Source organism: Hemiscyllium ocellatum, chromosome 4 (assembly GCF_020745735.1).
Source record: "Hemiscyllium ocellatum isolate sHemOce1 chromosome 4, sHemOce1.pat.X.cur, whole genome shotgun sequence".
Lineage (NCBI taxonomy): Eukaryota > Metazoa > Chordata > Chondrichthyes > Orectolobiformes > Hemiscylliidae > Hemiscyllium > Hemiscyllium ocellatum.
This window is the reverse complement of record NC_083404.1, coordinates 68,794,237-68,821,838: the sequence shown is the minus strand read 5'-3', so window position 1 is coordinate 68,821,838 and position 27,602 is coordinate 68,794,237. Positions and strand designations below refer to the sequence as shown.

The 27,602-nt window shown below is 42.1% G+C and overlaps 1 protein-coding gene across 1 annotated transcript; it reads right to left on the bottom strand.

The window, feature by feature from the left end:
- Positions 1-27,103, bottom strand: LOC132815208 (dendritic cell-specific transmembrane protein-like). The gene is made up of 3 exons (XM_060824023.1): positions 26,096-27,103; positions 18,522-18,809; positions 1-63 (listed from the first exon to the last, which is right to left on the bottom strand). The coding sequence occupies exons 1-3, from the start codon at positions 27,101-27,103 to the stop codon at positions 1-3; spliced, it is 1,359 nt and encodes a 452-aa protein (XP_060680006.1).
- Positions 27,104-27,602: the final 499 nt, after the last annotated feature.

The window sequence follows — 27,602 nt, the reverse complement described above, 5'->3', positions numbered from 1 at the left end:
TTATTTAAAGCCAAGTGTAAGGGACTGCATTCCAGAGGCGATTCGATCGGACAAACTACTAGGCTTTAAGCAAAACACATTTTATTTTTACACCATAGTTAAAATACAAATAAAAAAGGAAGATTTGACAAAGCTTTAACACTATCAAAATGCTAATAAATAAATACTACTAATACAAGTAAGACATTATTTAACTTCTGCTCATCAACTGTTCCAATATAGCAGCATCCATAAATATATCCTTGACAAAGGCAAATTCAGCAAAACATATTTCCCTCATTTGCTATCTGTCCCAGTTCAGGAGAAGGAACACCAACAGAATGAATCTAGCAACAGAGAGAGAACTCCAGCTTTTGCAGCAGCAGAAAGAGAGCTGTACACAGCAGCTTCAACTCCAAACCCCAACTTCAACAACTGAAAGCAAAAGTAAAATCCTGGGACTGTGAGCCTGATTCCATTCATTCACATTTCTTCTGCAAAATATTTACAGAAAACAAAGCTATTTACTCTGCTGTTTACAGAGGAGATGCATTGTACCAGATTTACAACATCTTCAAGAGGAACAGAACAGAGCAAATCAGTCTTAAAGCACATCTCTACCCTCAAACTTACCTTGTACATAACTTTTCACAGGAGTTATCAAAGACTGTGCTGTTAAATGTTTAAATCCCAAAACACAGCAACTGACTGCTGCAAAAGCAGCAATGCTTGAGGATGATCCTCTGCCCTGCTAATTCTGAGGATACCTGGATAGATCTCCCCTGTCTGCAAATGGGAAGCTGTTGTCTAGGAATTTCCAGAGTAGAAATCATGTAAGTAGATCTGCTTATACATTATTTGCTGAGTCGAAAATTCTGTTTCAGTCCCTGATTTTGGATCATTAATCTTCAAAGGTTTACTAAGTGATAAAGTTCCTATTTCTTCCCTGCCAGAGAATTAGAAAACTAACAATATGACAATTTTATTTAAAACAACTCAAAAAAAAATATAGGCCAGTTAGCTCACTATCTGTTTTTGGGAAAATTGGAATCTATTATGAAGGATATAATAATAAAGCATTTGGAAATGCATATGATGATCAAGCAGCATCAATGTGGCTTCAGGAAGGGTAAATCATGCCTGACAAATTTACGAGAATTATTTTAGAAAAAAACAAGCAGGATAGATAAATGGAAAGCAATAGATATAATATATAATATATCTTGATTTTCAGAAGTTTTGAGAAGGTAGTACATAATGGGCTACTTTATAAGATAAGAGCCTGTGGATAGTATATTCTCATGGACAGAGGATTGGCTAATTACTAGTAGACAGACAGTTAGATAAATGAGCCATTTCAGAATGGCAACCTGTAACCAGTGGAGTGCCACTGCTGCACTACTGCTGGGGCCATAATTAAGTACTATATATTAATGACTTGGATGAGGAGAATGTAACCACATTTGCCATTAGACAACACAAATATTGAAGGAAGGCAAGTAGTGAAGATGACACAAAGAGTTTGCAGAGGAATTATGGACAGGTTAAGCAGTGGGAAAAAACATGGCAGATAGGATATAATGTGAGGAAATTCAATGGTATTCATTATGGAATGAAGAATAGAGGAGCTGCATACTATTTTGATGGGGAAAGACTGCGGAAAGCTACAGAAGAGAGAGATTAGATTAGATTACTTACAGTGTGGAAACAGGCCCTTCGGCCCAACAAGTCCACACCGACCCGCCGAAGCGCAACCCACCCATACCCCTACATTTACCCCTTACCTAACACTACGGACAATTTAGCATGGCCAATTCACCTGACCCGCACATCTTTGGACTGTGGGAGGAAACCGGAGCACCTGGAGGAAACCCACGCAGACACGGGGAGAGCGTGCAAACTCCACACAGTCAGTCGCCTGAATCGGGAAATGAACCCGGGTCTCAGGTGCTGTGAGGCAGCAGTGCTAACCACTGTGCCACCGTGCCGCCCACGATTTAGGAGTCATTGCCCATGAATCATTAAAAGCTAGTATCCAAGTTCAGCAGGTAGTAGGAAGACAAATGGAATATTGACTTTTACTTCAAAGGGAATGGAATATAACAGTAGAAAGTAAGCACAGAAATTGCTGGAGAAACTCAGCAGGTCTGACAACATCCATGGAGAGAAAGCAAAATGAATGCTTAATGATCAGTGGACCCAAAACATTAACTTTGCTTTTTCTCCACAGATGCTGCCAGACCTGCTGAGTTTCTCCAGCAATTTCTATTTCTATTGTGCAGATTTCCAGATCTGCAGTTCTTCATTTTATAAAAGTAGGGAAGTTTTGCTGAAACTGCACAAGGCACTGTAGTTGAAATACTGTGGACAGTATTGTCTCTGGAAACACATGCTGGCATTGCAGACAGTCTATAGAAGTTGATTAAGCTGCAACCAGCTATTGAGGGAGCATCTTTTTTTTTTGGAAATGTTGAGTAGATTTGGCTTGTACTAGCTAGCATATAGAGGAATCAGAGGCGACCTTATTGAAATATACAAGATTCTTAGAAGACTTGCAGAGTAGATGCAGAAAGTTGTTAGAGAGTCTACAACCAGAGGACATAATCTCATGGGGTTGCACATTTAAGACAGAGAAAAGAGGGTGGTCAATTGTGGGACTCTGTACTACAGAGGGCTGTCGATGCTAGGTAATAAAGTATATTTAAGGCTAAGATTGGCAGACCTTTAAACAGTAAGATAATCAAATGTTATGGGGAAAAGTCGGGAAAGTGGAGTTCAGGATCAGCAAATCAGCCATGATCTCATTGAATGGTGGGTCAGACTTGATGAATGGCCCACTTCTGTTTCTATGACATATGGACTTACAAAACATTAGATTGGAGCCTTAATTTTGATCATTGCTATATTTTAATTGAATTTATGTGGACTAAAGAGAAATCTTTGTTGTTGCCAACTGAGCGATTCAAAAAGAGGAGAGCCAATTCCTTCTTCTCAACTGTTTATAACAGTATTCCTGGTGAATGGTTTGAAATCAGGTGTCATATTCCTAGTGATGCAACCATAAGTTTACTTCAGCTTTAGAAGGTTGTCATTTTTATTTAGCCTTAAATCAACATAAAATAATGAGATCAAAATGTTGTTTTTCTGCTGTATTGTGCAAAAATATATTGAGACTACCTTGACACTGTTCTAGTGGAAATGGATCTATTACCATGTAATGACATTAACATTTATATAGCCTGCAATTATTAGTGTTAGATTAGATTCCCCTACAGTGTGGAAACAGGCCCTTCAGTCAAGCAAGTCCATACCAACCCTCCGAAGAGTAAACCACTCAGACCAATTTCCCTCTGACTAATCCACATAACACTATGGGCAATTTAGCATGGCCAATTCACCTGACCTGCACATCTTTGGACTGTGGGAGGAAGCCCACGCAGACACAGGGAAAATGTACAAACTCCACACAGACAATCAAACCTTGGTCCCTGGTGCTGTGAGGCAGCCGTGCTAACCACTGAGCCACTGTGCCACCCAGAATGGGAATGCATACTACAGAGATTATACATCCTGAAGCTGGACTAAATAGCTTTGTGCATGGAAAATCATGTCTCACAAACCTGATTGAGTCTTTTGAGGAAGTAACAAAGAGGATTGATGAGGGCAGAGCGGTAGATGTGATCTATATGGACTTCAGTAAGGCGTTCGACAAGGATCCCCATTGGAGACTGATTAGCAAGGTTAGAACTCACAGAATATAGGGAGAACTAGCCATTTGGATACAGAACTGGCTTAAAGGCAGAAGATAGAGGGTGATGGTGGAGTGTTGTTTTTCAGACTGGAGGCCTGTGACCAGTGCAGTGCCACAAGGATCGGTGCTGAGTCCTCTTATTTTTGTCATTTACATAAATGATTTGGATGCGAGCATAAGAAGTACGGTTAGTAAGTTTGCAGATGACACCAAAATTGGAGGTGTAGTGGACAGTGAAGATGGTTACCTCAGATTACAACAGGGTCTTGCCCAATTGGGCCAATGGGCTAAGGAGTGGCAGTGGAGTTTAATTCAGATAAATGCGAGGTGCTGCATTTGGAAAAGCAAATCTTAGCAGGATTTATACACTTAATGGTAAGGTCCTAGGGAGTGTTGCTGAACAAAGAGTGCAGGTTCATAGGTCCTTGAAAGTGGAGTCGCAGGTCGATAGGATTGAGAAGAAGGTGTTTGGTATGCTTTCTTTTATTAGTCAGAGTATTGAGTACAGGAGTTGGGAGGTCATGTAGTGGCTGTACAGGACATTGGTTAGGCCACTGTTGGAATATTGCGTGCAATTCTGGTCTCCTTCCTATCAGAAAGATGTTGCGAAACTTGAAAGGGTTCAGAAAAGATTTACAAGGATGTTGCCAAGGTTGGAGGATTTGAGCTATGGGGAGAGACTGAACAGGCTGAAGCTGTTTTCCATGTAGCGTTGGAGGCTGAGGGATGACCTTATAGAAGTTTACAAAATTATGAGAGGCATGGATAGGGTAAATAGGCAAAGTCTTTTCCCTGTGGTCAGGGAGTCCAGAGCTAGAGGGCATAGGTTTAGGGTGAGAGGGGAGAGATATAAAAGAGTCCTAACGGGGCAACTTTTTCACACAGAGGGTGGTACGTGTATGGAATGAGCCAGAGGAAGTGGAGGAGGCTAGTACAATTGCAACATTTAAAAGGCATTTGGATGGGTGTATGAATAGGAAAGGTTTGGAGGGTTTTGGGCCAGGTGCTGGCAGGTTGGACTAGATTGGATTGGGGTATGCGTTCGGCATGGACGAGTAGGACCAAAGGGTCTGTTTCCGTGCTGTCCATCTCTATGACTCTATGACTCTATGACAGCATTGAGGTAGAGCTCCAGGGAACTGTACCCCATGTCTAGCGCTGCCATTTGATACAACTTTTTCAACTAGTTGCCAAGGTACAAACAATGAAGAAACAATAAAATTAGTGCATTTGTAGCAAGTACTTTATTTCTTCACTTTTTAAAACATTGATGAGAAAAAGAATGAAGCATGAACACTTATTAATTGCAATGCAGGAAAATCTGCCAAGTGAATAAGCTGGTATTATCGCAAGATTAAGGTGCATAAGGATAAAAGATATTTAATATGAAAACGGAGACGAACCTAAAACGTAACATAAAATGAAACCTGACGGCAGGGGGGGGGGGTGCGGTGGTGGGGGTTGGAGAGAACAAACTGTTTACATTGGATGCAAGAAGGTTTTGTTTCATGAAATGGAGATGGGGTAAAACATAAACTGCTAGATTAATTATTCTCCTAGGTACATAGTTTAGAATTTGGATACCGTGGATCACATTTGTTCACTTAATTCTTTTCACCAAATTGGAGGAAATGCAATGGATATTCTTCATATGATTTTTTAAGAAAGTACAGAGCAAAGCACAACCTAAAAATTTGCTTAACAAAATAAACCAAGTCTTGCACTCCCTGACACCGTCCCACTGTCAGAAACGTCTTCCTGAGGCAGGAGGGAGTATAGATCAGCTTCCAGCTCAGCAATGCAAGCTGCCAGATGGCTGTCAGATGAAATCATTAAGAAATCAATTAAAGGGCTTGCCAACATATGCATATTCCATCAATTTAATGGAAGTTGGGTTCAGAGGAGCTACCATTGAGTCAAAGGCTACATCCCTAATGATTAAGGGGAAGGCAGTCTTGTGGTCAATCTGAAATGACTTCTCTGTTATCCATCTTGCCCCTACCACCACGTTCTGATTGTTACATTTCATTGCATTTCTCATACACTGCATCCATGTTGAGTGAGACATGTTGACCTCTCTGGCAGACTGTCTACTATCCTCAATAAGATGGTGAGCTTGGAAATTTCCATTTAGGAGGCTGCTTCTGAGAAATCACTAAGCTGTAGGTGGGCTGAGACCTTATATGGCTTTAATGGTCCCGCCACAAATTCACCTGCACCTCCACACACATCATTTACTGCATCCGCTGCACCCGATGTGGCCGCCTCTATATTGGGGAGACAGGCCGCCTATTTGCGGAACGTTTCAGAGAACATCTCTGGGACACCTGGACCAACCAACCCAAACACCCCGTGGCTCAACACTTCAACTCCCCCTCCCACTCCACCAAGGACGTGCAGGTCCTTAGACTCCTCCATCACCAGACCATAGCAACATGACGGCTAGAGGAAGAGCACCTCATCTTCCACCTAGGAACCCTCCAACCACAAGGGATGAACTCAGATTTCTCCAGTTTCCTCATTTCCCCTCCCCCCACCTGTCTCAGTCCCAACCCTTGAACTCAGTACCACCTTCCTAACCGGCAATCTTCTTCCTAACCTCTCCGCCCCCACCCCCACCCCCACTCCGGCTTATCACCCTCACCTTAACCTCCTTCCACCTATCGCATTTCCAACACCTCTCCCCCAAGTCCCTCCTCCCTACCTTTTATCTTAGCTTGCTTGGCACACTTTCCTCATTCCTGAAGAAGGGCTCATGCCCAAAACGTCGATTCTCCTGCTTCTTGGATGCTGCCTGACCTGCTGCACTTTTCCAGCAACACATTTTCAGCTCTGACCTCCAGCATCTGCAGTCCTCACTTTCTCCTTTAATGGTTAGATACCAAAGCTCACAGGAAATACACTCCAGGTGTCCACAAATATCATGTTTCTGTCACGATTAAGTGCCTTCTATGTATATGTACTTGTGGCAAGACATTTGGATCACTATCAGCAATGAAAAACCCCTATCTCCACACTCTCCACTCTACCACCTAATGACGGCAGATACTGAAAACAATCATAGTGATCCTCAGAAATCACTGTTCTGAGATTACATCACTCAAGGTAGGCACCAAGCATTGGGCAGATGGTGTTGCCTGATAATAACATTAGCTGAAAATGTGTTGCTGGTCAAAGCACAGCAGGCCAGGCAGCATCTCAGGAATAGGGAATTCGAATTTCGAGCATAAGCCCTTCATCAGGAATGAGAGAGAGTAGCCAAGCAGGCTAAGATAAAAGGTAGGGAGGAGGGACTTGGGGGAGGGGCAATGGAGGTGGGATAGGTGGAAGGAGGTCAAGGTGAGGGTGATAGGCCGGAGTGGGGTGGGGGCGGAGAGGTCAGGAAGAAGATTGCAGGTTAGGAGGGCGGTGCTGAGTTGAGGGAACCGACTGAGACAAGGTGGGGGGAGGGGAAATGAGGAAACTGGAGAAATCTGAATTCATACCTTGTGGTTAGAGGGTTCCCAGGCGGAAGATGAGGCGCTCCTCCTCCAGCCGTCGTGTTGTTATGTTCTGCCGGTGGAGGAGTCCAAGCACCTGCATGTCCTCGGTGGAGTGGGAGGGAGAGTTGAAGTGTTGAGCCACGGGGTGGTTGGGTTGGTTGGTCCGGGCGGCCCAGAGGTGTTCTCTGAAGCGTTCCGCAAGTAAGCGGCCTGTCTTCCCAATATAGAGGAGGCCACATCGGGTGCAGCAGATGCAATAGATGATGTGTGTGGAGGTACAGGTGAACTTGTGGCGGATATGGAAGGATCCCTTGGGGCCTTGGAGGGAAGTGAGTGTGGAGGTGTGGGCGCAAGTTTTACATTTCTTGCGGTCGCAGGGGAAAGTGCCGGGGGTGGAGGTTGGGTTGGTGGGGGGTGTGGATCTGACGAGGGAGTCACGAAGGGAGTGGTCCTTGTGGAACGCTGATAGGGGAGGGGAGGGAAATATATCCTTGGTGGTGGGGTCCGTTTGGAGGTGGCGGAAATGACGGCGGATGATACGTTGTATGCGGAGGTTGGTGGGGTGGTAGGTGAGAACCAGTGGGGTTCTGTCTTGGTGGCGGTTGGAGGAGCGGGGCTCAAGGGCGGAGGAGCGGGAAGTGGAGGAGGGCATCGTCGATCACGTCTGGGGGGAATCTGCGGTCCTTGAAGAAGGAGGCCATCTGGGCTGTGCGGTGTTGGAACTAGTCCTCCTGGGAGCAGATGCGGCGGAGACGAAGGAATTGGGAATATGGGATGGAGTTTTTGCAGGGGGCAGGATGGGAGGAGGTGTAGTCCAGGTAGCTGTGGGAGTCAGTCGGTTTATAGTAGATGTCTGTGTTGAGTCGGTCGCCCGAGATAGAGATGGAAAGGTCTAGGAAGGGGAGGGAGGAGTCTGAGACAGTCCAGGTGAATTTAAGGTCAGGATGGAAGGTGTTAGTAAAGTTGATGAACTGTTCAACTTCCTCGTGGGAGCACGAGGCAGCGCTGATACAGTCATCGATGTAGCGGAGGAAAAGGTGGGGGGTGGTGCCAGTGTAGTTGCGGAAGATGGACTGTTCCACATATCCTACGAAGAGGCAGGCATAGCTGGGGCCCATGCGGGTGCCCATGGCAACTCCTTTAGTTTGGAGGAAGTGGGAGGATTGAAAAGAGAAGTTATTCAAAGTGAGGACCAGTTCAGTCAGTCGAAGGAGGGTGTCAGTGGAAGGGTACTGGTTGGTGCGGCGGGAAAGGAAGAAGCGGAGGGCTTTGAGTCCTTCGTGATGGGGGATGGAGATGTACAGGGACTGGATGTCCATAGTGAAAATAAGGCGTTGGGGACCGGGGAAGCGAAAATCCTGAAGGAGGTGGAGGGCGTGGGTGGTGTCCCGAACGTAGGTGGAGAGTTCTTGGACTAAAGGGGACAGGACTGTGTCGAAGTATTGGGAGATGAGTTCGGTGGGGCAGGAGCAGGCTGAGACAATGGGTCGGCCGGGGCAGTCAGGTTTGTGGATTTTGGGCAGGAGGTAGAAACGGGCGGTGCGGGGTTGTGGGACTATGAGGTTGGAGGCGGTGGATGGGAGATCCCCTGAGGTGATGAGGTCCTGGATGGTCTGGGAGATGATGGTTTGGTGGTGGGAGGTGGGGTCGTGGTCAAGGGGGCGATAAGAGGAGGCGTCCGCGAGCTGGCGTTTGGCCTCAGCGGTATAAAGGTCAGTGCGCCAAACTACCACCGCGCCTCCCTTGTCTGCGGGTTTGATGGTGAGGTTGGGATTGGAGCGGAGGCAGTGGAGGGCTGCACGTTCTGAGGGTGAGAGGTTGGAGTGGGTGAGAGGGGTGGACAGGTTGAGTCGGTTAATGTCACGGCGGCAGTTGGCTATAAAGAGGTCGAGGGCGGGTAGGAGGCCGGCACGGGGTGTCCAGGTGGATGGGGTGTGTTGGAGGCGGGAGAAGGGGTCGTCAGAGGGTGGGCGGGAGTCTTGGTTGTGAAAGTAGGCACGGAGGCGAAGGCGGCGGAAGAATTGTTCAATATCTCGGCGCGTGTTGAACTCATTAAACCGCACAGCCCAGATGGCCTCCTTCTTCAAGGACCGCAGATTCCCCCCAGACGTGATCGACGATGCCCTCCACCGCATCTCCTCCACTTCCCGCTCCTCCGCCCTTGAGCCCCGCTCCTCCAACCGCCACCAAGACAGAACCCCACTGGTTCTCACCTACCACCCCACCAACCTCCGCATACAACGTATCATCCGCCGTCATTTCCGCCACCTCCAAACGGACCCCACCACCAAGGATATATTTCCCTCCCCTCCCCTATCAGCGTTCCACAAGGACCACTCCCTTCGTGACTCCCTCGTCAGATCCACACCCCCCACCAACCCAACCTCCACCCCCGGCACTTTCCCCTGCGACCGCAGGAAATGTAAAACTTGCGCCCACACCTCCACACTCACTTCCCTCCAAGGCCCCAAGGGATCCTTCCATGTCCGCCACAAGTTCACCTGTACCTCCACACACATCATCTATTGCATCCGCTGCACCCGATGTGGCCTCCTCTATATTGGGGAGACAGGCCGCTTACTTGCGGAACGCTTCAGAGAACACCTCTGGGCCGCCCGGACCAACCAACCCAACCACCCCGTGGCTCAACACTTTAACTCTCCCTCCCACTCCACCGAGGACATGCAGGTCCTTGGACTCCTCCACCGGCAGAACATAACAACACGACGGCTGGAGGAGGAGCGCCTCATCTTCCGCCTGGGAACCCTCCAACCACAAGGTATGAATTCAGATTTCTCCAGTTTCCTCATTTCCCCTCCCCCCACCTTGTCTCAGTCGGTTCCCTCAACTCAGCACCGCCCTCCTAACCTGCAATCTTCTTCCTGACCTCTCCGCCCCCACCCCACTCCGGCCTATCACCCTCACCTTGACCTCCTTCCACCTATCCCACCTCCATTGCCCCTCCCCCAAGTCCCTCCTCCCTACCGTTTATCTTAGCCTGCTTGGCTACTCTCTCTCATTCCTGATGAAGGGCTTATGCTCGAAACGTCGAATTCCCTATTCCTGAGATGCTGCCTGGCCTGCTGTGCTTTGACCAGCAACACATTTTCAGCTGTGATCTCCAGCATCTGCAGACCTCATTTTTTACTTGATAATAACATTAGTCATCCAAAGATCCAGATTATGCTCTGGAGATGAGGATTCAGATCCCACAATGGTTGATGGTTGGAAATTGATTTCAGTTAATGAATCTGAAACTAAAAGGTGATCTTTGTAAATGATAATTATTGTGTTTTAAAAAAAACCCTTTGGATCTTCGATGACTTGTAGGCAATTTATTCTACTGTCAGTGCGTATCCTGGCCTACATATGATTTCAGGCCTATGTGGAACTCCAGACCTACAGCAATGTGCATGACTCCTAAGTGCTCTCTGAAATAACAAGTCACTCAGTTCAAGGGGCAACTGGGAATGGACAACAAAACGCTTTGGTCCAAATCCTCAACTGAAGATTTGATTACAGTTACCCTTATGAATCTTTGTGGATTGATTAGGTGACATGATGAATTTTAAAATTGTTTGGATCCCATATTTTTAGTGGAATCTTATAAATCAGAAAGCAACGTCAAAGGCACAGGCATCTTGGGTTGAATGGTTTTACATTTTTGCAGCTGTGTGAACAATATTTGATGTTCTTATTAAGCAAAATGGAAATATTGCTGTTGCATCCACAGTTTCTAAGAAAGAATCAAGTTGTTCTTTCTGCATTTAAATGATGTGCATTATTTCAACATGACAAACACAAATATTTTCACTGGTAAGCATGCAGAAACCACTTTGTATTTTTGTACAGTATAGGAAATGCTGACCACAGAAAACCAGGACATTATTCATTTAGCTCACATGTTTTGCCATAGTGAACAGTACTGAAATACAGTCCTGCTCTCCAAATGATATGCAAGGATGGGTATTTAAGTAAACTCATTAATCCAAATGGTTAAATATTAAACATTGGAATTTTACACAATGTGGAAAAATGGCCAAAAGACATGCAGAATAAAACTATCTCAGAAAATTCAAAGCTTTTTAATAGACCTTATAATTGTGAAACTCTTTTATGGGGCTGCAACTGAGGCTGTGAGTGGTGCTGCTGCATTAGGTAAACAGACTCTTTAAAGATACAAAGCTTACTAAGCCAGGCAGGTAGGGAATTCAAAGAACTGATAACTTGAAATTTGGACTTGACGAAGCTCAGTGTTATGTGTTAATGGCTGAATGTTTTCCGTTCAAAAGTTGTTACTTCAGTCTGATCTGTGAACTTGCTTCATTGGGGTATTCCATTCTTCCTGGCAAGCCTCTGGATTATTTTCTGTCTCCTTGATCTTTTGCTTCATTTTGAAGATGGGAAACCAAAATGAGACCTGTTCAATGTTTAAGAAATCAACCTTTATGCTGTTTGCAGTTCAGAGATTTAAATGCAGCATTACAACATAGCATTGCATTAACTGAAACATGCCATTATCAGCTGCAAGTAGAGAGCAGCAGCTTTGTTTTGTAAGGGTTGTTATGGTCCAGTTGCATCAATGTTAGAACTATCAACATTGAAATCTGTTGTATGCTGGAGACAGGTTCAGTCATTGGCTTCAAAGGGAATGACAGGTAAAGCACTTTTGGAGAAGTGGTAGTGTCCCTACCACTGAGTCAAGAAGCCTATGTTCAAGTCCCATTCGTTCTAGGGGGTGTAATAACATCTTTGGGCAGGCTGATATAGAAAATATCAAGGGCTGTTTTTTGTCTGGGTTCAGGAAAAATGGATAACAATTCTCTAAAAAAGAAATGAGACAGTAGAGTCCTCCAGTGGTACAGTGGCAGTGGCCCTACATGTGGGTCAGGAGGCCTGGGTTCAAGTTTCACGTGCTCCAGAAGTGTAAACAAGTTGATTAGAAAATATCATAAGAACAATGGATACATTTTAAATGCATTAGTCAACATAATGGAGATTCTGCAAGGACATGGGATTCTCAATAGATTAAACACAGCTTCCCATGAGTTTCAATTCCCTTCCTAATGGCATTGTGGGTCAATCCACAGCAGGTGGACTGCAACATTTCAAGAAGGCAGCTCTGTAGCATTTTCTTAGGGCAACAAGGGACAGACAATGAACGCTGGCCAGCTAGTGATGTCCATATCTCACAAATGAATAAATAAATAATGATCTCCACTTTTCAGAAAGATGACAAAACCCACCCAGGCAACTCCAGCCTCATGACCCTTCCATCAAACAATAGAATTGCTCAAAAACTCTGTGCAATCTTAGTGCAACTCTGATACTCCAGACTTCAGCATGTGTGGGGAAATGGAACCATTACATATAAGATAGGTTTTAAAAGTCTAATACTGGGCCAGTACCTTGTTTCATTGTGTCTGCCACCTCTCAATCAGCCTTAAAGTCTTTATCCCACTGCTGCAGGCCTCCACCAGCAGTCCAGTCCCTCTTCCCAGAGTTTATATGTATCAGGGTGTGGAGGGCAATCCAGTTGCATCTGCCAGAATTAGTTGCATGCCCAATAAGCAAGAAACCTTCAGGGAGGGAAGATTCTGCTTTCTCCAAAGCAAATTCAGGAATTGAAAATGATGGCAAGGTAAGTTGTAATTGAAACACAGCTCACTAATATAGGCCTAGATACATAGACACACCTTGGGCTGGATTCGATCTTCCTCAGTGAGATGAGGGAGGTAAAATGGACACTGATCGCTACACTGATTCCTGTGTCCCAAGTAAAGTGGCAAATAGCCAGAAAGATTCTGAAGAAAAGACCATACTGGACTCGAAATGTAAACTCTATTTCTCTCTCCAAAGATGCTACCAGACCTGCTGAATTTCCTCAACATTCTCTGTCTTTGCACAGAAAACTTGCTCCCCAAACACATAATCAGCCTTGTCATTCTTCTTGCTGCCTTGCAAGTTTGCTGTTATCATCAAGGCTAGTTCCTTATGTCTGTGTTTAGATATAAAAATATGGTCAGCTCTTGTGACTTGGAGTTGATATAAAAAAGTAAAATAGAGATGATTTTCATTGTTGCAATTACACTTGCTGTGGATATGGTGTGTATGTATAACTAGTGGACTCTGAAAATCGGCACTGTAGGTTGATAATTAGACAGGAAATTTTCTGGTCACAGCTAGAATTATAAAGATTCCCCTGCTCATGGATTTAGCTTTTATGAATTATGATGGTGCAAGAAAAATGTTAAAATGTTACTAAAACCACATAGACGATGTTACCTTCCACTGCAGAATCTGGCAGTGCCTCAAATTTTAGGAAGTTAAATCCAATATGGTTAATTATTGGATAGACTGATTACAAGTTGGAAAGAGGCTCTTAGAAGACACAATGTAAGATATTGAAGGGGATTGACAAAGTTGATATGAAGTGGATGTTTACCCTTGTGGTGCAATCTCAAAAGAGACATCATCATTTTCGAGAAAGAGGTGGCGGATTTAAAACAGATGAGGAGAAATTAATTCTGTCAAAGGGTCATAAATCTGTAAAAATTACTACCCCAGAATCCGGTGGACATCGGATATTGGATAAATTTAAGGAGCTGATAAACAGACTTTTGAGTTATGGGGAATGGTCAGCAAAGTAGATTTGAAGCCAAGATGAGATCAGCCATGATCGCATTAAATAGCAGAGAAAGCTCAAGGGGCTGAATTGTCTACTCGTGCTTGGAGTTCTTGTGTTTTCTGATGAACATTTCCATTCTCTTGAGAAGAAGTTATCTAACAGTCAGAACATCAAAGCATATATCAGTGAAGGCCGTTTTGAGTGTGCACTGTGGCTTTGCCAAATTGTAGGACATTAAGGCCCCAAGAACAGGAAGAGTAGACAAGCCATGAGATTGATCCCTATCATCAGTTTGTCAAGAGGACTGAATAAAAGTGATATTTTAATCTGTGAAAGGTGACCTAATCAATGTGTGCATAATAATAAACAATAAATCTGAGAGCATTACTTCGGAGGTTTTTAAAAAATTTGTTCATGGGCAGCGGCAACCAGTAGCTGGACCAGCTACTAATTGCCTATCACCAGATGCCTCTTAATCTGTGTGGCTTGCTTGGCCATTTCAGAGGGCAACTGAGAATCAACAACATTGTTATGTATAGGCCAGACCAGGAAAGGATAGTAGATTTTCTTCTCTGAAGGATATTAGTGAACCAGATGTGTTTTTACAACAATCAAAATGGTCATCATTCCAGGTCTTTTTAAATTGAATATAAATTTCATCACCTGAAATGATGGGATTTTGAACACATTAACCTAAGGTTTTGGATTGCTCGTTCAATGGCATTACTAGTATACCATTGCCTCCCCGAAGGCAAGAGATAATTAAAGCCAAATTTAACTGTTGCTCCGAAATCTTCATTTATATAATTTGGCCATGGAACGGATTTTGAAGATGATAACGGAGACAAAATATCATTACAGTCAACTGCAAAGCCTGAAAAATAAAACATTCCTTGACGTTTTCATGATAGCAAGTTCTTGTTTGTACTGAGATTGAGATCTTGAAATATCTTTGCTCAATTATAATCCTTAGTTCAGATTTTTATATGAGCTGGAAAAATCTGATTGAGAAACTTTTGTGTCTTTGAAATGTATGTCCTCATCATGTGTCTGTTTGGCCAGCAATTAACATTTTCATATAGATTCTGCATTCACATTGCATTTTGTGAACCAGAATGGAGAGTACATGGAGTGTTGGCGTGAAGGTGGGAAAGTTAGAAGATCCACTTTGGTTCTCCAATACAGATCCATCAAAGTTTTACCTGCACATCCACCAATATCATTTATTGTATCCGTTGCTCCCGGGACACCCACACCAATCAACCCCACCACCATGTGGCCCAACATTTCATCTCCCCCCCTCATTCTGCCGAGGACATGCAGGTCCTGGGCTTCCTCCACCACCACTCCCTCACCAGCCGATGCCTGGAAGAAGAACGCCTCATCTTCCACCTTGGAACATTTGAACCCCACTGATGTGGACTTCATCAGTTTCCTCAGTTCCCCTCTCCCCACCTTACCCCAGTTCTAACCTTCCAGCTCAGCACCATCCTCATGACCTGTCCTACCTGCCAATCTTTCTTCCCACCTATCCACTCCACCTTCTTCTCTGACCTATGACCTTCATCCCCACCCCCATCCACCCACTGTACTCTTTGCTACCTTTTCCCACCTTCCTCTCTGACCTATCATCTTCATCCCCACCCCCATCCACTTATTGTACTCTTTGCTACCTTCTCCCCAGCCCCAGCCCCACCCCTCCCTCCCATTTATCTCTCCATGCTGGAAGCTCCCTGCCTTCATTCCTGATGAAGGGCTTTTGCCCGAAACGTCGATTTTCCTGCTCCTCGGATGCTGCCTGGTCTGCTGTGCTTTTCCAGCACCACTCTAACCTAGACTCTGATTTCCAGCATCTGCAGTCCTCACCTTTACCTCTCTAATACAGCAGCCTAGTTCCCTTCAAATATTAAAGGCTTGCTGAACTTACACACTTATCCTTCACTAACCCTTCCCATGGCACCCCATGCCTCTTCAGGCTGCTTATGGCACCCTATGTCTGTAAACCCTCAACCATCCTCTTCCACATATGCCCCCTTAGATCTCCCATATCATCCAGGTCACTCTCATGCCACCTCATATATCCTTCATAGCCATTTACCAAGTATCCATTCTTCAGGAATAATGCATTACAAATGGGAGTTATTTTAAAATCATAAGGACAATGATAATCTTCAAATAATGCAATAAAATGTAAGGCTTTAGGTGGAAAATGTGCATGCATCTTTTCTGAAGTTGAAAATCATCTCAGTGAGAATCACAGGAAAGTTTTCTCTGCCAGCACACTGTTTTCATGTGCTCGTGCAGGCTTTGGGGACTCTTAAAATACACCTCCTTTGAGAGATCATGACCACTAGGGAAGTCAGCTGAGGTGTCAGAGGTCAGGAATATTCTGAAATGTCAGTGTGAAATATGATGACACCTTCAATTGTCACTCTTAGATGCTGCACTTTAATGTAGATGTGTTTTTATTGCAACAATTCAGTATAGAGATCTGTGCTACCAATGAATCTTGAGCACCATAATGTAAGTGCACTACTATCATTAAGTCATTACATTTTTAAGATTACTTATAGTATGGAAACAGTCCATGCCGACCCTCTGAAGAGGAATGCATCCAGACCCAATCCCCTACATTTACCCCTTCACCTAACACTAGGGGCAATTTAGCATGGCCAATTCATCTAACCCTGCAGGTCTTTGGACTGTGGGAGGAAACCAGAGCACCCAGAAACCCACGCAGACACGGGGAGAATGTACAAATTCCACACAGACAGTTGCCTGAGGCAGGAATTGAACCTGGGTCTCTGGTGCTGTGAGGCAGCAGTGCTAACCACTGTGCTGCCCACAATATTTCTATTTGAGAAAATGTTAAAATAGCTTCATAAATATGAAAAAAATATTTGAAGGGATTTAAATGTGCTGAAAGCCCTGAAAAAGGCTGTTTTTCATTTGAAAGGACAAATACGTCCAGGTCCCCTCCATTTATTGAGAAGCAATCAGCTTTAAGTGCAGAAAATACCACTTCTTCTTTGAATTTCAAAATTTGCATTTGATAAGATAACTGTGGCCATTGTCATTGTTTGCCTACTGTTCCAAGAGCTGGTGTTCTTTTGCACAGCTGCACAGGGAATTGGCTATCAGTTTTACAAGGTTGTAGTAACAAGGAAGGAACTGAGGGCATAGTTGCTAAGTTTTCAGATGACACAAAGTTTGGTGGAGGACAGGTAATGTTAAGGAAATGGGGAGGCTGCAGAAAGACTTGGATATGCGAGGAAAGTGAACAATTAAGTGGCAGATGGAATACCATGTAGGAAAGTGTGAGGTTATGCACTTTTGTCAGAACAATAGAGCTATAGACTATTTTCTAAATGTCTTCGGAAAACAAAGTGACTAGAGAGTCGTTGTTTCGGATTCTCAGTTAAGAAAGGAAATGCAGTGTTACCATTCATTTCAAGAGGGATAAACTGCAAAAGAAGGGTTGTACTGCTGAGGCTATATATGGCTTTGGCCAGACTGTATTTGGAACATTGTGAGCAGTTTTGGGGAGTGTATCTAAGGCATAATGTGCTGACCTTGTAGGGCTTCTGGGGGAGGTTCACAAGAACGATATTGGGGATGAAGGGCTTGTCATATGAGGAGTTTGAGAACTCTTTGTTTGTATTTGATGGAGTTTAAAAGGATGAGGGTATTTCCCACTGAAACTTGCAGAATATCGAGAGGTCTGGATAAAGTGGCAGTGAAGAAGATGATTCCACTAGTAGGAGAGTCTACGACCTAACGACACAGGTTCAGAGTTAAGGGATGACCCTTTAGAATTGAGATGAGGAAGAATTTCTTCAGCCACGGAAGACTAATCTGTGGAACTCATTGCCAGAGAAGTCCATTTCATCGTTGAGTGTAAGTAAGACTGAGATAGAAGGTACTTGATTAGTAAAGGGATTAAACAACCATGATTGAATGGAAATAGATAGTGTTGAAAAATGTGCTAATTGATTAGCAACTGTTTCTCTTTCAATTAACTGTGCTGTGTAGACAATTGTCCTGTGTTATTAATTTAAGAGATGGGAGATCAGTTAAAATTTCGGCTGTGGATTGGATGGGACTGGTTCAGTGATATCATTAGAGTAACATTAGACTATTCATTACTAATATAAGTTAATTTATTATTGCTGAAAAAAATACATGTTCTCAAAGTTTTTCATCTTGCATCATCAAGATAATTTGCAAGAATACTAATTCAAGGGACAAACCAACTCCATGACATGAGAATTCTGATTAATTGGCAAATAGACTCGGATTGGTACAGATACTATCAGAGACAACACTGCCATTAATGCTGAATTGGAGTTACACTGTACTGGGAACAAATTATATTAATACACAACATTCTGTTCTTTGCAAACAGAACTCTTTTCAGTCATGCCATAGTTTGTATGTGCCCCTTCATCATACCATGTGATTTCCTTTGTAGTGCTTTACTCCTGCAGCCCTTTCCTCTTCTTTCTGAAATATTACTTTCTGATTATACCAGGGCAACTGGCAAATGGTTCACAGTAACTAACCTTTAAAAAATATTATTCATATATCAGATATGACAGTGAATCTACATGACAAGGTAAAGGGGCACAAAGAAACTACACCATGACAGAAAAGTAATAGATGTCAACTTTAATCATCTTACCGAGTTAACCACTCCATTCAAAGACTTCTTGGTCTTGAATTTTAATCTTTCTGAAGATCTTTTCTTGATTATCGCTTCATGCAAAAAATATGCACGATCCCTTTGAGCTTCTGGGTAAAATGATGACAAGATCAATATTTTCAATGTTGCAATTTTGGCAGAAAGCAAAGTGAGTAACACAAGGGCTGAAGTTATTGTAGTGAGTGGGATCCACATGTCATTAATTGTAAAAGTTGGTTCAGGAAAGCAATCACTCGGAAACAATGGTGTTTTATAGGAAATTCTTGCCTGTAAAAAACAAAGGGAATAAACACTTCAGTTAATGTATACGATCAAACCCCATATCCATGGATTCGATTTCCATGGTTTACTGCAACCCGAAAATATTAAATTGAAAGTTCCAGAAATAAACAATTCATAAGTTTCAAATTGCACGCCATTCTGAGTAATGTGGTGAAACCTATCCACCCCGTTGTACTCAGTACAAGACTCATCTCTCTTTGTCCTCTGTACCCATGCTGGCTAGCTTTACTCGCATCAAGTTAGCCTCTAGCATTCTTGCTGTCTGCATTTGTTGTCATGTTATCACAGTTTTGTTGTGAAAATAACTCTTATTGTGCGTAATTTATTAATTAAACTTTATCATAGATATGCATGTAAATAAAAAATGACTTTTACATACAATTCGCTATTATCCACGATTTCAGGCATCTGCGGTAGATTTGGAACGTTTCACCCGTAGATACAGACAACTGAAGCACCATCAACACACAAAAAACGTGACACTTTCCAGAACATTTGATTGATATCAAATCCACAATCCAATTGACATCCTCACCACCAATGTTCAGCAGCAGCAATACTATTTACAAGATGCACTGCAGTAATTCACTGAATTTCTTTGAGCAGCACTTTCTGATTCTATGACCACAAACATCAAGAATGACAAGGACAGAAAATACATGGGAACACCACCAGCTGCAAGTTCCCCTCCAAGTCTCTCACCATTCTGACTTGGAAATATATCACTGCTTCTTCAGTGTAGCTGGATCAAAATCTTGGAACTCCAGCCCCAGTTGCATTGTTGGTTTTCCAATGGCAAATAGACTAAAGTGATTCAAACTCATTACTATTACATCCAGGGCAACAAGGAATGGACAACAAATGCTGGCTGAACCAGTGATACCCGCATCCCTTGAGTTAATAAGAAAAAAAGAGTTTTTTTGGAGTGACCAGGAGAAACTATTTCCACTGGCTGAATTATGCAACAAATGCTTATGATTTGGAATGAACAATTTCTGGGGGCAGAAGCTAAAGGTTCGATAGTGGCTTACATAGGGGAATTAAGTAAATACTTGAAAAGGAAAAGAAATACAAGGTAAGGAAATAAAATGGGGAGTGGGAGTAACTGGACTTCTTTTTGATAGAGCTGGAGCAGACTCAATAAACCAAATGGCCTCTTTCTGGGCTGTAATTTTGTTTGATCTTGCATTGTCCAGTTACAATATAATAATTATCCTCAACATCGGTAGAGTATATCGATAAAGTATACTCAAATATGATCTGAAGTATATTCAGTTTGCAAACATATATAATAGAGACAGAGGAAAACCATTGGGCCCTGCCAACCTGTTCTGTTATTCAGTAAGATCTTGACCTATCTATTTATGTTTTGAAATCCAAATGAACATCAACTTAATTCTCTGCCTTCAAGAATTTAGTGATCTCTACCTTAAAAATATTTGAGTGACTTTGCTTCTACCATCTAATGAGGCGGAGTGTTCCAAAGTTAGTCAAGTCCCATCAGAGAAAGATTCGCCTCATCTGTGTTTTGAAAGGTAGACTACTGATTTTAAAATAGTGATCCCTAGTGACAGTCCTGGACTGACTCATGAGAGAAAACATCCCAATTCCCGACTCAGGCAACTGACTGTGTGGAGTTTGCACATTCTCCCCGTGTCTGCGTGGGTTTCCTCCGGGTGCTCCGGTTTCCTCCCACAGTCCAAAGATGTGCAGGTCAGGTGAATTGGCCATGCTAAATTGTCCGTAGTGTTAGGTAATAGGGGCATGGGTGGGTTGCGCTTCGGCGGGTCGGTGTGGACTTGTTGGGCCGAAGGGCCTGTTTCCACACTGTAAGTAATCTAAAAATCTTTTCCACATCCACCTTGTCAATAATATTCTGGATCATAAACACTTCCATCAAGTGACCTCATATTTTTCTAAATTATAGAGGAAACAAATTCAATCTATCCAACACTTCCTCATAAGACAACTGGCTCATTCCATTTATCACTCTAGTAAACTTTTTCTGAACTTCTTCCAATGTATTTACATCCTCCTTTAAATAAGAAGACCAAACTGCAGACAATATTTCAGATGTGGTCTCACCAATGTCCTATATAACTGAGTTAAAAATCACACAAGACCAAGTTATAGTCCAACAGGTTTATTTGGAAATTCTAAGTTATTTTCCCACATTACATTCCATAAGCCAGATTTTTGCCCACTCAATTAACATATCTATATCTGCCTTATGTCTTCACAGCATACTTTCCTGCTCATCTTGATATTGTCTACAAATCTAACTGCCATGCTTGTCTTCCCCTTATCTAAATTGAGGTCTCAGCAGAGAAACATGCAAGATTCCACTTGTCACCTGTCCACAAGAACACAAAAAGTGTCCCCATGTATTTTCTGTCCTTGTCCTTCTAGATGTTTGTGGTCATAGATTCAGAAAGTGCTGCTCGAAGAAATTTGCTGAATTTCTGCAGTGCATCTTGTAAATAGTACTGCTACTGTTGAATATTGGTGGTGAAGGAATGGATGTTTGTGGATTTGATGCCAATCAAGTGTTCTGGAATGTGTCAAGTTTCTTGTGTTGATGGTGCTTCAGTTCTCCAGGAATATACCCATGCACCCATTTCTGCATGTACTCTGCTTAATGCCAACCAATCAATCTTCTATCTGTGCTAACATATTAAACCCTACACCATGAGCTTGATGTACCCCATAATAATCAATGATGTGGCATACTATCAAATACCTTCTGAAGATCCAAGTACAATACATCCACAGACTCTTCTTTATCCACAGCACATACTTCCCTTAGGCAAACCTTCCTGATTTTTCTCAAAAATTTTGAATTTGTCTTAGTGTACAGCATAATCTTTTTAATGATTGATTCTAACACCTTACCCAAGATAAAAATCAGGCCAACTGGCTCACAGCTGCCTGTTTCCTGCCTCCCTCTATTCTTGAAGAGCGAGGTCATACTTATTACTTCCTATTCTGATGAATTTTTCTGAAATCTAGGAAATATGGTAAATTAACATGATCACATCAACCAGCTCATCAGCCATTCCTTTCAAGATTTCAGGACCCAGAGACTTGTCAGCCTGCAGCTGTATCAGTTTGCTTGGTATACCCACTTTCCTGGTGATTGCAATTTCACTAAGTTCCTTTCCTCCTTACATCTCCTGGTTTATTGGAATGTTTTCTATAATCTCTATTATGAAGACAGAGCAATATATTTGTTATATCATCTGCAGTTTCCATCTTATGTACTTTTAACTCCCCATTCAAATTCTAAAGAGGACCAACACACACTTGGATTCTTTTTAAGTAACTATTGCTAGTTGTTGTTTCTAGCTCATTTCCTTTTGATTAATCCTTTAATCGTTTTCTGCCATTTGTACATTCTGACCAGTTATCTGACCTACAAGCATCTTCGTGCAGCTATTTGCTTCTTTAGCTCACTGCAATGGTTGCAGTTCATTCTAGTTAATTTTGTTACACTTGCTATTTTCTCAGTTTTGACTTTGATAAGCATCAAAGATGATTTAAACCTCCCTCAGTTGGTTGTGGTATGTGTAGTGTGACATGGGTGATAGCAAGATTAGAAAGCCATTTCTATCAATATTAACTGGAAATAAATAAAAATTCTGAGAGGTTCTGGCCACAACATTTTAGCACTGACATTGAAATGTTTGAGAAGATGGAGAGGAAAATTATTCGAAGGATAAGAGGTGTCTATCACATGAAATGAATAGAGAAACTTGGATTGTTTCCCTTGCACCAGAGTAAGTTTAGGAAAAATTTAACAACGGCATTCAAAATCATATAATAAATTAAGAAAATCTGTTAATGATTGATATGCACAGGATACAGATTTAAAATTTTCAAGCCCAAAAGAACTGCAGAAACTGAAAATCAGAGACAGGAACAGAAATTGCTGGAAAAATTCAGCAGGCCTGGCAGCATTTATACAATTTCCATTTTTGTTACAGATTTAAGATCATTGGCAGAACACACAGCAGTGAAATGAGTAGAATGTTTTATGTAGTGAGTTAAGATTCTCTAGAATATAATGTCTAAAGTGTGTTTGCAACAAATAAACAAGATTTTTCTAAAGGAAACTGCATAAACAAAAGAAAAAACTGAATGATATCCTAATATACTGCGTGATTGTACATGAACCTATGTTGCACAGGCTGCCAATTCACAATCACTTACTTTCTCACAAAATCAAAATCTGCCCTGAGTCATTTATGCTGCACATATTGAGGCTAATTTCAATTTAATAATTCCCTTTCCTTTTCATTTTCTGGATACTATTGCAAATATAAGAAGTTTTTTAGATATTTGAAATTTGAATTATGACAACTAGATTTTACTGAGACATTTTTGTAAGAAGTATAATCATAGAATCTCCACAGTATAGAAACAGGCCATTCAGCCCATCGAGTCCATACTGATCCTTTGGAGAGCATCCCACCACCCAACCATCCCCCTACTCCTGTAACCATACATTTCTCATAGCTAACCGAATTACCCAAGACAGTATGGGCAATTTACCATGGCCAATCTACCTAACATGAACATCTTTGTGGGCGGAAACCTGAGCAACTGGAAGAAACCCAGAAAATATGTCACTTCTGGTGTTGTGTGAAAAGCAAATAGACAGGAAAAGACTTCCATTGAGTCTGTCCCATTCATCCATTCAATCAGCACAATTCCTATTACCTACCAAATTCCTGGGATAGACAAAGAAGATCTTAAAATAGAACCTGGCTAATTCATAGGAAAAGATCATTTTAGGAAGTCGAATAAAAAGAGGCCAAGAAAGCAAATGATTAAAATGGATTTGGGATTTGAGATTTGAGCAAGGAGCAGGAGTTACTTTTCTGCCATCTCAAGAATGTCCTGATTCTTGGTTACTCTGCATGTGCTCCTCCTCCAAGTTCTGCTCAGAGCTATCCACATTCATGGAATTATAAACCATAGAACCACAATAGAACCAGAGAACCCCTCCAATCTTTCTGCCACTTAGCTTGAATCTATGACTCTTGGTTTTTGAACTCTCTGCCATGGGAATTAGGGTCCTCCTGTCTACTATATCTCTAGCCCCACAATTTTCATACCTCAGTCATGTCACCCCTCAATATTCTCTGTTCCAAAGAAAACAACTCCAACCTCTCCGATCTCTCCTCATAGCTACAATTCTCCAGCTCTGACAACATTGTAGTAAATCTTTTCTGCACTCTCTCAAAAGCAATTACATGGTTCCAGTAATGTAGTGACCAAAACTACACACAATATTCCAGTTAATGCTTCACCAGTGCCTTACACTGTTTGATCATTATATCTCTATTTTTGTATTCTATACCTCTGCCAATGAAGGATAGCATTCAATATGCATTCTTTACAACTTTTTTTGTTTGTACTGCTACCTTTCGGGACCGGTCTCTCGCTTAACGTAACTGTCTCAAAGTATTCCCATTTATTATCTATTCCCTTTTACTACTTGACCTCTCTAAATGCAGCACTTCACTCATATTGGAGATGAAATCAACCTGCCACTTTCCTGCCCACTCAAACAACACATTGATCTCATTTTGGAATTTACAGCTTTCCTCTACACTATCCATGACACAGACAATTTTTCTGTCAGCTGCAAATTTCTCAATCGTGTACCCATGTTCAAGTCCAAATTATAAATGTATAAAAGAAACAGCACGGGTCCCAATACTGAGCCACGAGATCACCATTTGAATCAGTTTTCCATTCACAAGAGCAGCTGTCAAACATTATCCTTTGTTTGATGCCAACTTTGGATCCAATACGACAAATTACCCTGTATCCATTACACTTCCTTTATCAATCCTCGTTGTCACTTCATCAAATAATTCAATTGAATTTGTAACTCATGACCTCCTCTTTAAAATCATGTTGACCATCCCTGACTATTTATGTCTTTCGAAGTGATAGTTTATATGATCTCTCAGGATTGATTCTAGCAATTTGCCTATCACTAAAGTAAGATTAACTGGCCTAAAATGCCCCATATATTGTTCAAAATCCAGTTGATATTCAGATTGTTCAAGTCTCCTATTATTATTGCCTCTTATGGCTACAGACAGAAATTTATCTATATATGTGTTCTTCTGGCTCCCTCTTACATTTGGGGTCTGTAGTATACTCCCAGTAATGTGACTGCCCCTTTTGTTTGCATCCTGCCAGTGACAATTCCTAAGGGAATCACGACCATTTCCTCAATCCTACTGGTAAAGGAAATCCTACTGGCTAGAGATTCCATCTCTAATCCACTTGTGCTATGTGGGAATTCTTTTTATTCATTCATACAGGATGTACCAGTACACTACAGAATGCCTTGAGAGAAGGAAACATTTATGAATGAATATCTGATAGAAGGTCATTGAACATTGAACATGAACATGAACTTTGGTTCCTTCAAAGTTGCTGTCTGACCTGATGAGTTTTTCCAGGAATTTTTATGCTTTTGATTTCTGATTTCCATTATCCACAGTATTTTGTTATGAGAATATTTATAGATACGAGGCCCAGCTGTTAAAACCAACGGGGCCTTTTTATCCAAGTTAACTGCCCACAAGTGCTATTCATATTTCACACCTCACAGTGTTAAAATGAGGCTCACAGTTTCCCTTGGCCATTAAGATCATTTCCATGAGGAGGGATCACCAACCCTGTCATTGTTATAAGCAGATCTCACTTTTCTGATTGTGAGTGTTCTCTCCCAGTCACTAGGATGAATTCAAGAACTAATTGTCGGACAGGAGGAGTTTACACTGTTTAGTTGAAGAACAGCACTCGTCAGCCTCAAACTACTTTCCAACACTAGAAATATATCCAAATTTTTTCAAGATTTAGCGAGGGCTGCTTCCTCTTAAATGCTGTAAGGCAGTGATAACCAAACCCTAATCTCCGTTTAGGATGACAAACATTCTCACAGACATATATTGCTGTTGGATGACAGGATTGGATAGGAACAAGAACACCAGGAGACTATTTCCTCTTTCTTGTTCATATGCAAACTTCCTCATTAATCTGGACAAGGCAAACAGAAATAGAAGTTTTTCGTGTATGTTTACTTCCACCTTATTTGCTAGAGACGTCACCCACAGGACACTTAAATCAGCTTCTTTGACGTGCATTGGTCACATTACAAACCACCAAATTTCAAAGGACTATTATTTTCATAGTACATATTTGAAACAATTGTTGTCTAAAAGCTATGTAGACTTTCTGTTACTTACGTTTGTGAACAAATTAAGGTCCATAGTAGGCAGAGACACAAAATGTATTCTTATTGAAGAAATGAGCAGATACAGTCCATAATCAATCAATATATTCATTCCCCAAAAAAGCAGGTTTGCCAAAATAGGAGTAAAGAATTTCACAGTGTTTTTCCGTTCCTTTTCCATTAATTTCAGAGATGGGATCTTAATTAAATGTTTTCTCTCTTCTTTTGTCAGTGGAAGTAGAGCAGCTTTCCCTTGTTTACTTCTCCTTTCATCCAGCTCTACAAACTGCTTGGTGATAAATACATTTTCAAAATCTGTATTGCGCACATACTTCCTAATATACAGCCCACTGGCTATTAAAACCAACAAAAGACCAAATGCAACCATTATACTTTTGGAAACCATGAGGACTCTGTCAAATGTTGATATGATGCTACAGCTGAGATTCTCCAAATGATGTCTCGTTTCATCAAGGTAGGCTTGTAGCTCTTCATCTATTCTATCTTTTACATCAGTGGAAGTAATTATCACTTCACTTTTCTGACTTAGAAAGTTGGGCAACCACCGAATGACGTCAATATATCTTTGTAGAAGATCGTTGATAGACGACACGGTATGATTCAAGTAACAGATGATGCATTGTGACAACCCTTTTAAGTTATGAAAGCTGTTTTGGGCACAGTTGAAGAGCACCACACCGGTGCCAGCTGTGATCAGAGCGTTCCGTCCTTGTTGTGTTCCACAGGAGATGAGGATGATTAGTATAAAACATCTGAGGTGCTTTGAGAGAAACAAAGCTCCAGGAATGATGGCAGTAAAGATTCCACACACTGTCAGACTCACTTTGAGGCTGCAGTATAATGCTCGTAAAGATATATAGAGAATGCCACTGGCCCCCAGCCCCATCAGAAGGCAAAGTGAAATCAGGCACACAATACTCTTCAGACCAGCTTTCCGTTCTGATACAAACAGGTCCCAAAGAATCTCTGACTGTTGTTTTATTATCCTGAGAAGAGGCATGTTTGTTCAAATGATGTTCTCTGCAAATCCAACAGAAATTACGTTAGAAATGGCATAAAATGAGTCATCAGCCAGCTACAGTCCTTTAACGGCTGATTTCTTCGGTTTACTTCTACAATTCTACAACACTTCTGTTGCTTTTATTTGGAGTTTTATGATTTGAAAGTTAAAAAGGGATCATATATTGTTTGATGTTGCCAGGGTTGGAGGATTTGAGTAATAGGGAGAGGCCGAACAGGCTGGGGCAGTTTTCTCTGGAGCGTCAGAGGCTGAAGGGTGACCTTATAGAGGTTTACAAAATCATGAGGGGCATGGATAGGGTAAATAGACAAAGTCTTTTCTCTGGGGTTGGGGAGTCCAGGACTAAAGGGCGTAGGTTTAGGGTGAGAGGGGAAAGATATAAAAGAGACCTAAGGGGCAACTTTGTCACACAGGGGGTGGTACTTGTATGAATGAGCTGCCAGAGAATGTGGTGGAGGCTGGTACAATTGCAACATTT